The following is a 13,402-nucleotide window of genomic DNA, read 5'->3' as shown; positions in this document are numbered from 1 at the left end:
TGGCAAGTCTTTGATTCAGAAACTAGACTAAGATAGATATATAACACTTCATAGATTTCAAAACATTATCATATACATTATCTCATTTGAACTTCACAATAACTCCATGACAGATATTATTATAATAATTTTACAAATGAGAAAACTAAGATTCACAAAGCCTAAGTGACTTGCCTAAAGTCTCCTGTCTACTGAAGAGCAGTGCTAAGATTAGAATTCTTATCCTCTACCTGTCAAAACAATGTCATTTGCCCTACTGCACACTACATAAAGGATGGGAGCCCCAAGAAGCTTTTGAGTTATTTTAGCCCTTAGTCCTGTTGGTGAGAGGAGAGAGTTGAGGAGTTTGGGGGATTGCATTAACCAAAATGTATGCAGGAAAGATGAAAGGAAGATAAGAAAGAAGGAAAAAAAGAAGTAAGGAAGACTAGAAGGAAGGAAAAATTAGTAGGAAGGAAGGAAAGAAGAAAGGAAAGAAAGAAAAGAAAGGAAGGAAGATATACAGATTACACATCAGATTCACCACAAAATTCCTTACTTATCCTCACATGGTTCCTACAGAGATATAATAGCAAATACTCTGTGTGATTCTTTTTCATTTCCACAAATAAATAATTTTCACTTAAAGCTAAGCATAATTATTGTCATATAAAATTAGATGTATTTGGCTGTGTGATCCATAACCAAATTATGCTTTAGTTATTTGAATGATAGATTTTTTATTTCATCTGCAAGACCACATCCATGCGCCAGAAGGTGGTGATTAGCAGTGTTTTTTCTCAAAATATGTTTTGCAGCCATATTGACTACAATGGGGTTGAAGCATGCTAGACCTTATTTATTGATTTTTTTTGTAAGCCCAAATAGGGAAATGTGAAAATGGAAAATGATGCACCATTTTTCTCTGTCTCATTGTATTTGCAGAATTCCCCATGATTATATAGAGCCAATGTTCTGTGATATGCAGGGTTTCAGAGGCTATTTTAATCATTTGTTTATGTATTTATTAGTATGAAAATTGTCAGGCTAAAGAATAGTTAACTGTCATTTCTGGTTCACTTGGCTCCACTTGGTGAAAAATTAACTAACTTATCCCTTTCCCCTAGTTTCCTTTGCCTAACTGATTGAACATAAAGGGGGGGGAGGTCATTTTTAAAAGACTAGCTTCCAAGTAATCATCATGGAGTTTATCTTGTGGAAGTCACCTTGGTATAATGGAAAGATCACCTCTCAGCTGCAAGGTCCTGGGTTCACATCCCAATTCTGACTCTTCCTACCTGTATTACCATGGACAAGTTAACTTTGCCAGTTTGGATCTCATTTTTCTTATCTGTAAAATGAGGGAGTTGGAATCAGTAGCTCCTAAGATTCCCTTTTACCTCTGTGGAGAAACAGTATTTTTTTTTCCTGAATCAGTAAAGATATTTTAGAAAGAGAAGTACTAGTAGTCAAGAGGCTTGGATTTTGGTCCTGGATCTTCCAATAAGTATTATATTAAGTGTCATCTTTCTGAGCCTCAGTTTCTCTCCTCTATTAAATAAAGGAGTTTTAGTAAACTATTTCTATGGTCCCTAGAGTGCATGCTTCCTTTGGTTTGTCCTCACCCTGTGCTGATGGTAAATTGAGTAAGTGGGTCATATTCTGAGTATCTCATATTGACATTTTTTTAGTCTGTGTATTACTATCAAATAGATATGACTTTAAGCTTGTAAGCAATACACAAGTATCTATTAAGCACCAACTATGTGCTAGGCACTCTGTAGTAACATTCATTATGAAGCATTCATTTTGTCTTTTTATTCTGGCATTTAGTAATTGCTGTATAAGTGCTTGTTAAGTTGAATTGAGTTTTGAAGGCTGGTAACTTTCAAGCAATATAAGTCGGAGTGTATATATATGTGTGTGTGTGTGTGTGTGTGTGTGTGTGTGTACATATATATATATACACACATACACATGTATGTATGTGTGTGTGTATGTATGTATATATAACATTTCTCCCTTTTATCATCCCAAAATTTGTGTATCAAACTTGGTATATTCAATTATATTTTATTTAATTACATTTATTGGTTTAAAGTCTAATAAGGAATATTTCTCTGGGAATTTGTCTTTCCTCATTGGGTCATAATGATTAGCTTGACAGATCCTTACTAGATACCATTCAGAATTCCAGAGCAAAAATAACTAATAATATTGCTTTGTCCTAATAGATAATAAGACATTGATTCAAAACCTGTGGTAAATGCAGGAGGATTGTGATTGTTGTTTCTTTAAAAAAAAATTGAACAGGACTTAAAATATGACATGAAAAACTAAAATAAATTAACTCCTCAATAAATAAGTGTACAATCTACAATAGGTGTACAATCAGTTTTACAGCTTTACAACAATTTTCCGTGAAAAAAAAAATCTCTTGAAGCTTTTAAGAATAAATATAATAGTAGAGAAAGGAATGGGAACAAGAATTTATTAAGCACCTACTGTATGGCAGGAACTGTGCTAAGAGCCTTCAAATATTTTTAATTGATAGCAATATAAAACATAAATAACTTGCCATTCACATAAAAAGGCGGGAATGGCCAACATTTTAGAAGCAGTTCTAATAGTGTGTAAGGACTTTTGGTCCTTGAGCCAGAAGACCTGGATTGAAATTTTTGACTTCCCACATAGTATTTTTGTGATCTCGAGGATCTTGAACTAAATATCTCTAAGGTACCTTCAAACTCTAAATCTGTGACACAGACCTCACTGCGCTGACATTCAGTGTAATATGACCGCGGGTGGGGGAGGAACTCTGTTTGAAATCAGAAAGATTTAAGATCCTAGCTTAGAGCTAAACTAATTGTGTGCCACTGAACACTTGAACCTCACAGTGCCCTGTTTTCTTTGTCAATAAAATAGAAGAGACTTAATAACTTTTCCAAGTCTCTTCTATCTCTAAGTCCATAATCCTATGACATTTCCTTGCTCTATATAATGAAAAAACTACTATTTAGAAAAGAAAAGAATTAGAATTAGTCTGGTGATTTGCTTTTAAAGGTTAATTTAAATTGTGAAAAAAAAATTCAGATATATCAATTACTAAGGTAGAACATGACCATACTCATTTCTCTTATATTGCATTTCTATTCACACTCGTGCTTCATATTGTCATATAACACTGTCAAATATTTATAGTTATAAAAATTAGAAATACTTTTGTTATCTAAGAAAACTGTAACAGTTAATTATATTGGATCTTGGAGAATTAGTATGGTTTCTTCTAATCACTTCTCTAAATTACAGATGTATAAGCATTATGTTTGCATAGGTATGTGTGTATATGGGTATATGGAAATTTCCAGTGTGGAAAATCCTTATACTAGTAAGGAGTGACAACTTGTCTATACTTTATCGTGTTAAAGAGTTATCTGAGCAATAAGACATTGAGTAATTTTCCTGTTATCACATAGCTAGTGTTTATTAGATATAAGACTAAGTCCATTTCTCCTTGACTCCAAAACTGCCCCTCTGTCTAATACCTTGTGCCTTTATTCATATATAAATATAAATAAATATAAAAATAAATATAAACATTGCAGTCCCTTGTATAGTGGTATTTTAAAAGTGTTGAAACCCAAATTATTTTAGGAAATATATATATGCATGTACTTTTAACTTCTCAGTTACAGTGTATTAATTGCTTTTTTTTTTAGTGGCACTTTTTTAGCCCAAAATGAATTTTTGTGTCTTAATGTTGTAAAATCACAACTCTTATTTTTAGATATCTTGTAAGTTTAGTGATTAAAAACCTAATATGTTCACAAAATCTGCCAAACCATTTTTAGACTTGGAATAAGAGAGAATTTTAAATAATGATCAACACACTTTTACCCTTAATCTTTTTTTCTGATATCTATTATGTGAATGATTAGAACCTCAGTCATTTATTTTTTGACATTTAAAAAAGACATCCTCATTATCATTTGTGAAATGACACCACTTATTTTTTTGACAATAAGGCAATTTGAAAAACTAAACTTATGATTTTGTCTAGAGTCAATAGACTGCTTTCTTTAAAACATTGCTAGAGGAGCAGCTAGGTGGTGCAGTGGCTAGAGTACCAGCCCTGGAGTCAGGAAGACCTGAGTTAAAATCTGACCTCTGATATTTATTAGTTAGCTGTGTGATCCTGGACAAGTCACTTAACTTCAGTTGCCTCCAAAACAACAACAAAAAAAATTTAAAAAAAACCCAAAGATTTCTAGGGTTCCTTTCAGGTTTTGTTTTATTTTGTAAATTTAATTAAAATTATTTCAAATAAAAAATCAAAGATTATCTTTAAATTTGACTTCAGTGAATACTAAAATGCTGAACTTCTAAAAATCATCTTTGACATAACTTTACAATGAGTCTATCACTTTCTTATAGCTAAGAAGGCCCTCAAAAGTCTTTAAAGGTTCAACTTTGTACAACTGTTGCTTAGGATACCAACGTTGTTGATATAACCTATCTACAAAGAGGAAATTTAGAAAATGTGTGGTGGGTACATTAATATCTCAGCTGAATAGATCTTACTGAGTTTGGTTATAGTGTGCCTATCATGATACCAGTTTATGGTTTTGCCTACATGGCAAAATCTTACATACTTTGAGTCACCACAGACAGATAAATCTTACAATTGTAGGATCTTATACCCCGAGGTACCTATCTTCTGTGTGATTGTAAGGCTATGTCTATGTAACAGCAGACAATTGGCCTCTCTTTGGACCTCAGTTTTGTAATCTTTACATTGAGGAGGCTGGAATAAATGTACTCTGAAGTCCCTCCTAGATCAAAATCTGTGATTCTATAATTAGTCCAATCAATGGAGATATCTGTCATTTGTTTTTGTCTGCCCCTGTGATTTCAAAAATAGAGGGAACTCTCAGTGTGGAAATGCTGCTCCGAACGCAGATCAGCAAGTCTTCTAGAATTTATAGTCATAGAGAATTGCCCAGGACACTGAAAGGGTAAGTGACTAACTCATGGTCACAATATGAGAATGTTTCAGAAACAGAGGCTTGAATCTGGACTTAACTGAGTCAAAAGCTGTAGCATAAATAACTAGACCATGTTGCCTCTCAATATGCTTGACATTTTGTAGACAAAATGATTGGTAAGTTGAAAGAGAAAAATTCAACAACATAATTGTTTGACCACCTCAGACAAAGCCTGAGATGTGTTCAATGCAGTTTTGATGTTAATTTTAAAAAATGGAAGATGATGTGAAATTATAAATAATGAAAGGTAAAAGATCATTTTAAATAACAGAAAAGAAATGCACATTTTTCTCCTGGGATTAAAATTAAATACAAACTTCCTATTGCCTAAATTTGCATTCCTTATTTTTATAATTTGGGTGCTCTAAAAATAACCATCATTTTTACAGACTTGTCTTTAAGTAAAATTTGGTGAAAAATAAATGCTTTTGTCTATGCTATCCATAGTAAGTATATGATAATTATGACAAACCTCACTGCTTCATTACACTAGAAGATGATTAAAAGCAAAGCAAAAGAACTCTGAGGGCTTTCTGTGGAAATTGGAAGTATATTACTGAGACTAATTGGTTCATTATAATTAGTTGTCTAGACTGATCTCCTAGTGTGGACTAAGATCACAACTGAGTAGAAAATAATCTTTGATATTTTTTTTTGATAGAACAATATTGTAGGAGCTAGCTATGTAATAGAATTTTCTGGATAATGCTTGACACAAAATTTAAGGTTGAGAGGGTTTTTTTATGCCCAGCTTTATTTTAATGGACAACTCAGTCACACACAAGGATTTTCAATTTAGAAAATGTTGGAGATGTAGTTTTAATTTTACTGTACCATAGTGTAGAGTGGAAAGAAAAATCGATTTGAAGTCAGAAGACCTAGCTCTGCTGCTTCCTACCTGTGTGACCCTAAGGAAATTCCTTATGTTCTCTAGCCTTCAGTTTCCGCTCCTGTACTCTGAAAGTCATGGACTGCATGACCTCTCAGATCTCAATCCTGTGTCACTGTATCATATTTAATTCTTAAAATGACTCTACAGAAATGAAGATAACTTTAAAATCTTATCTTTTCCCCTTTTTGGAAGCAGGTTCCCCTATTTCTTCAACAGCGGTAAAGAACACTGAATTAGGAGGTTAAATAACAGAATTTAAGTCAAGTTCCAACTCTGCTGCTAGATACGTGATATTAGCTTGCCATATGCAATTCTTATCGATGTTTTCTCCTAGTCCTCTGTAGCAGATCTATCCTTATCCTTTCCTCTAGTTCTTTTAATATCTCAGTAGTACTTCCATGTTATAGTTAACATTGTGTTCTTAATAAGTAATTATTAAGAGCTGATACTTGGTTATTAAACACCCACATACACAACTGACACATCCCCAGGTATCCTTTACTTTTTAAATCCATGAAAATAGATAGGCTGCCTGACTTCTGAGAACATACAATATTTGCTAAGTAATTGTTTATGGCAGTTCTGTGGATAAGTAGGAACCTAACTAGCTCTCTTCTCCATCACAAATATTGTCAAACCAGGAAAAATTTATGTCCACTTAAGAAAAATAAATCTAAAAATACTTAACATTATTTCTCTCTTAGTTGCTTTTTTGTGATTAAAAATAGTTCATACCTGATTTTAGATTTTCCTCTGTTTTTTACTTTATACATTTCTTGAAGCCAGCAACCCAGCTAATGTGGCCTTCTTTAAGAACTAAATTTTCAAAATTATCTGCTAACTGAAAACTAAACTTAATATTTGTGTATGACTGTAGTACTCTTTGTATAGCGAGAATTGTTTGAGCACATTTCATATCCAGTATCTTGGTGTGGTTAGGGATGAAAAGCACTGAAAGATATGGCCCTTGCTCTTTAGTGGAAGTGATGTCAGAGCACATACGCATGGCACAACTAGAGAATAGGCACTCCCTAAGGATTAAAGTGCTATATGAATGCCAGCTCTTATTGTAAGTGTGTGCTAATGTACTTTACAATATTTTTACTTTTTACAAAACACAATATGTAGAGAAGTGATCAGCATGGGACCCAGTAAATTACAGAAAGCTTCCCAAAGAGATAAATTTTTAGCCATATCTTGAAGGAAAAATGTATAGAATTAACGTAGAGAAGGAAGTTGGGTGTTGAAGCAAGAGAACAGCATGAGTAAAGTTGGCCAAGTGGGGACAAAGATGAGTACAGAGGAGAGGAAAGAGACTGAACTAGATAGAACAGAGAGAGACCATGCGGAGTAGAAACAAAAAATAAAGCTGGATTCACATAGGAATGGCAGTGGAAAAAAAGGAGAACATTTAGAAATATTAACCTATAAGCAAAAGGGTCTCATGGAAATGGATATTTGATTATAAGCTTCTTAATGGCAGGGACTATGTCTAATTACACTTTGTAATACCCTCGTTGATTAACACAAGGCCTTGTGCATAGATGCTTAATCTGTATTGGTTCTATTAAATTTAACAAATAAGACCATTGTGTAAAAAAATAGTTTGAAGTAGGGAGAGATATGAGTCCCAAAAACTTATTCAGGGGGGCAGCTAGGTGGTGCAGTGGATAGAGCACTGGCTCTGGATTCAGGAGGACCTGAACCCGGCCTCAGACACATAATACTTACTATTGTGACCCTGGGCGAGTCACTTAACCCCATTGCCTACCCCCCACCCAAAAAAAAATTCAGTGGAAATAAATGGGTTCATAAAATTGAGTTCAAATCTCAACTCTGCCTTTTATTAGGTGTGTCACCTTGGGCAAGTAATTTATCCTCTCTGAATCTCAGTTTTGTTGTCTAGAGAAGGGGGATAATATTTGCCTTGACTAGTTCACAGTTCTTTTTAAAGATCAAATTATATAATGTATGTAAAACACTTTGTAACTACAAATTTTACTTTGCTAATAACATTGATATAATTTACAGAAACTGGAAGCCACGTATGTAAAAAAGAAGGTCTTACTGAAAGCAACATAGTTTAATAAAAAAGAATAGTGTCCTGGGACTCAGGAGACATGTAGTCTAGCTTCTGCTCTGCTGTTGGTTTTCTTTGTGACCTTTAACATGTCCCTGAACCCCTCTGGGCCTCAAGCCCTTCTTCTTAAATGCTGTCATGGAAATAATAAAACCAAGATATTTAAAAGGTTTCTTGTAAAGATCAAATAAGAAAATAGATGCAAAAATGCTTTGAAAATTATAAAAGGCAGATGTAAGTTATTATTACTACAAACAATATATGCTGCTCTTCATTGAAGTTCTGGGAAACATCAAAGTAATTGGACAAAAAGTGAAAAAAATAAGACTATACATACATACATACATATACATACATATATAATACTTTGTTTACATTCAGAAGCTTCCATCATGGAATTAGAATGGTCTAATTTTCAAAAATTAGAATTATGTCATACTTAAAATAACACGCTATCATATGACCCACTGTAGGACTATGCTTCTCTAAAGTTCAAACACTTAGGAGAAAAGAATTTGTGTTTGATTCTGTTTGATATTTCAAAAATGTCTCTGTGGCATGGACTCCAGTCTTATGTTTGAGATTCTAATATACAGTGGCTGATCCATTAAAAATGAAGGAAGAAAAAAAAAACCAAAACTAGATTTCAACACCTAGAATATCAACTATGAAGTTACCACCTTTTTTTCCCTTAATGCCAGTGGTTTAAGAATACCCAAACCAAGATACTTTGTTTTTCATGTTGAAAATCAATCTCAATTTCTATTCATCAAATTATTAGATATATATATGCATATATGTATATTTGTATGTGTATATATGCATATATACATAGATATACACATATATGCGCACACACAAACACGCATGCACGCACACACACACACACACACACACACACACATATATATATATGTATACACACACACTCTATATGTGTGTATACACATACATACCCCATATATATGTATATATTCTCCAAGTGGTAGAAATATGAGGGGGCTAGTTGTGACCCATTTCCATCGTGGTTTGGTGTTTTTGTAATTTTATTAAGAAAAAAAATTACTGTAGAGTTTTTTAACCTCAATTTGTTAGAAATCAAATGTTTATTATTTAAAATTAAATACAAAAAAAGACTTTCTGGCTTTATGTGTATTTAAAATGCAGTGGAATAAAAAACCTGGCGAGTCATAAACTATTTTTACAAAGCATCTGCCCAAATCATACATATACTATATATCCATATACATATTATATACATAACTAGGCACTTGTTTTAATTCCGTTGAGCAAATATTTATTGGACACCTGTTATATTCAAAGCACTGTCCTAGGGTTTTGGGGTTTTTTTTATTGTTTTGTTTTGTTTTTGAGTGGGGAGGGCAGGGTGGCCAGTGTAGAGAATAAAGACTTGAGCTTTGCCCACAAAATACACAGTTTTAGGGACAAGATGAAATTTTCAATGGGCCACCTCATTTTGTTGAGCCATTTTAAATATTGTATGATGCTTATGTAAAAGAGTAGCCCCATTCCACCATCAGGCTAAAATAAAAAAAAAATCTTCCTCAGTTGTCAAGTTTACTAATTTACAACATTATACTTGGATTATTTCTTGACATTACAGGTTTATACTTCTAATGATTTTTCCAATTTTCTTCCATAGAGGTCCTTCTGTAGTGCTATGGTAGAAGAACTGAGGATGTCTCTGAAGTGTCAGCGCCGGTTAAAACACAAACCCCAGGCCCCTGTTATTGTGAAAACAGAAGAAGTTATCAACATGCACACATTTAACGACAGAAGGTTGCCAGGGAAAGAAACCATGGCATAAAGCTGGGAGACCCAAATGCCCAAGCACAAACTGTCGTCTTTTTTTTTTTCCAAACAACTTTAGCGAGAATGTTTCCTGTGGAAATATGCAACCTGTGCAAAATAAAATGAGTTACCTCATGCCGCTGTGTCTATGAACTCAAGACTCTTATGATCTAAGCAGTTGCAATGGTCAGACTCGATTCACAAGCACCATGGATCAACTAAGTTCTGCGGGGTTACACTGTTTATCATGGGTTCCACCATTCTTCTGAATGAATGTGATATACGAGGTTTGTGGCTGGTTTCAAATGCAGTCCAGTGAGATCACAGGTTCCCTTGGACGTTCAGCTGTGGCCAGGTGATGGAGTATCTATGCTCAGTGGGGCAGTCATTCAAGGAGTCATTAAACAAAAAAGACTTGAAATCAGCAAAAACTGTAGTGTAACAAGATACAATATGTTCTTCTGAACTTTCAGATATAGAGGTGGTGAGGTTACTGGCCCCCAACTGCACAGTATAATAATCATCTGAATAGACAATATGTGTTTATTGGATGTGAAAAAAATATTGTAACACAAAGCAAATCTGAATTTCATAAAAAGAGGAATATAAAGTGGACTTGTGTCTGCTTTGTGGACTGTCTGTGTCACTGACTGAAATAAAAATGTCCGTAACCAAGGCAATAATGATTTTCTTAAATTCACCAAGCCAGGAAATGTAATGTGAGACACCCCTTCCCCGGTAAAATGAAAAAAAAAAGTGAAAGCCAACAATCAAACAGTTGACCTAGTTTTCCTGACTTAAAAAGGATGTATTTTGTAACCTTTCACTATTAAAGTGATCTTGTTTTAAATTGTGGCAAGGGGAAGTAGGGGTGGGGATTTGGTGGTCACATGGACTATTGAAGGCTCACATTTTAGCATCTCGTGGTTTTCAGACCTTTGTTCCTGCTGCAAATTGAACTCAATGGAGCCTGTGCAGTTCTCAACAATAGTGGAAATGAGATTAATCACCTACAAGAAGTGAGCGGGAGAACTTTGATGTGGACTGCATTTATCAATACAGTCACAGTGTTAAAATGAACAAAATTCTTGAGCAGTTTTTTTTTCCAAAAAAAGTTCAGGTTTATTTGTGGAAATGCAAGATTTCTATGAAAATAGTTTTTGTATGGAAATTTTTGTAATACTTTTTATCAACAAAAAAAAAAACACGCGTTACCGTCAGGGGTGTGATGTCAAGCATGAATGGTAGTGCGTGTGCACCACCAACGTTTGGTGAAAACTATTTTTATCAAGAAAAGGAATCATAGAAGAGAAATATTTTCAAGTTAGATAATATAAAAGCTAGGTGCACTACCAACACTGCTTACCATGCTACACCCCTGGTTTCCACTAGGCTGATGACATACTGTAATGACCAATTGTGTGTAAATGGTAAAAGACACAGACCTCTTGACCACATTGTGATAACAGTTGAGTGCACACAGTTTGCTGTTTGAATCCAATGCACAAAATTAAAACAAAATCATTAAAATTATGTCCATTTTACTTTTAGTTTGGGCTCTCTGTTTTTCTGAGAATGCAAGAGAATTAGAAGCTCCCCTACACTTGATTAGAAGAGAGAATCAGAACAGTCTGTGTGTTGCTGGGAATGCAGCTACTAGGAGACAGGGAAAGATGAATTTTATCCAACTGGAAATTAATGACCAGATGGAGGAAGTATACCTACTGGCAGGCACAAACCCCTCATTGTTTCCTTTGGTATCGATTAATAGCATTGTAGATCCAGATTTTTACAGCTGGAAGAGACCTTATAGGTCATCCAGCCTAATGTCTCTCCTATTTACAATCGAAAAAAGTAATAGAGAGATGAAGTGACTTGTACATGTTTAGTCAGTAGCCTCTTAGGGAATAGAACTCACATTTCTATTTCCTGAAAATGCTATTTCCTGAGATCATTAGGCTGCTGTGCCAAGTGATTTGTGGTGGTCTTCTATCCTTTGTTTGAGATTGCACTTCTCTCCACATTTAGATGCCTATTTGCAACAGGATGATGGTCTAACCTCAGCATGGAAAGGAAGAATTAAGCTCAGTTTTCAGATTTGGTGAGAATATTCATTTACTACTACCATCCTAATTCAGTTTGGTTTCTAATAGTTTCCAAAATATAATTTTTAAAACATAACTTATTGCCTTTCTCAGAAAATATTTTATTCTTCTTCCTCTAACCCATCATTCTCTCACAAACGTAGAACAACTGAAGACCTGAAAGTTCCAGAATCAATTTCTCCTTCTTTAAAGTATAATGCTTGTCAGACTGCAAGTTCCTTGAGAATATGGAACAAGTCCTTAAAGTTTATATATTCTCCAGTGCCAAGCACAGTTCCATGTATTCTATTCCTTGATAAATGAAAGGGGAAAGGTAGAAAGATAGATAGATGAATATATATATATATATATATATATATGTGTGTGTGTGTGTGTGTGTGTGTGTGTATATATATATACACACACACACACATATAGATAGATGGATATATATCTGTATAGGTGATTGGATAGATGGATGGATCTATATAAATAGATGTAAATCCATCCATCTATCTATATATATGAATGTATCCATATGTAATATATATGAATGTATATTCGTATATAGATAGCTCTAGATGGATAAATGGACATGTATCCATGGATGGATTTATATAGATAGATGGATACCATCTATCTATCTATTAATATAGATTCATTCATCTTTATGTGTCCTTTTATGTGTCTATATCTATAGAGAAACATATAGAGAGATGGATAATAGATTGACAGATCACATTTGTATATTGACATAGATATCACACAAACTGCTGTAAAGCTTTTTATGACCATCATAAGATCATTACTACCAGGTATAAATTTTAACAATCTCCCATTCCTAAACTACATACTAAGAGACATGGATTAGGTTTAAAATAAATGCTACTTTTCACCCTTAAATTATTTGTTAAGGGACAGAAAGTGGTATGGCAGAATGTATATTGCTGTTCTAGGATCTCTAGCAATGAATCAGAGAAATATAGAAATTCTGATTTGGAAGGGACTTAAGAGATCATCTAACCCTCCCCCTACCTGAGCAATAATACGTTTTATAATATTCTTCCAAGGGAGTCAATCTCAAGTTACTGAAAAGCCAGAACTTACCACAGGAGCCTATGCCACTTTAGGATATTCCTAATTGTTAAGAAGTCCCTCTGCCTCAATCTGCCAAAATCTGTGACCCTACAGTTTCTTCAGATTAGTTCCATTTAGGAGTCTGTAAAAATAAAATAATCCCCTTTCCACAGCCCTTCAAAGACTTTAGTACAGTGATCATCCTCCCTCCACCCTAATTCTTATCTCCTCCATGCTAAAGGACCATATTCCCTTGAAAAGCCGACCTTTCATTGGCACAATCACAAATTGTCTCACCATTATTTGTTAGCTGTTTCTTACTGCTTTGTATCAACCACAAATTAGATAAGCATGCCATCTATACCTTCATTCATATTCTTGCTAGAAGTTGGATATATAGTACATGGAAAAGTAAAAGTCCTTGGATTATTCT

The 13,402-nt window shown here is 34.1% G+C and overlaps 1 protein-coding gene across 1 annotated transcript in view; it reads left to right on the top strand.

Annotated features, from left to right (window-relative positions):
• The window catches only part of GRIK2 (glutamate ionotropic receptor kainate type subunit 2), a 798,700-nt gene extending 787,348 nt beyond the window's left edge, over positions 1–11,352 (top strand). The window contains exon 17 of the mRNA XM_020998276.2: positions 9,660–11,352. Within this exon, the coding sequence (XP_020853935.1) occupies positions 9,660–9,824 (165 nt within the window). The 3' untranslated portion in view covers positions 9,825–11,352. The remainder of the gene's footprint in view (positions 1–9,659) is intronic.
• Positions 11,353–13,402: the final 2,050 nt, after the last annotated feature.

This window comes from Phascolarctos cinereus, unplaced genomic scaffold, assembly GCF_003287225.1.
Source record: "Phascolarctos cinereus isolate Bilbo 61053 unplaced genomic scaffold, phaCin_HiC Scaffold_5;HRSCAF=322, whole genome shotgun sequence".
NCBI classification, from domain to species: Eukaryota; Metazoa; Chordata; class Mammalia; order Diprotodontia; family Phascolarctidae; genus Phascolarctos; species Phascolarctos cinereus.
The sequence above is the reverse complement of the archived record's forward strand: the minus strand, read 5'-3'. Positions and strand labels throughout refer to the sequence as shown.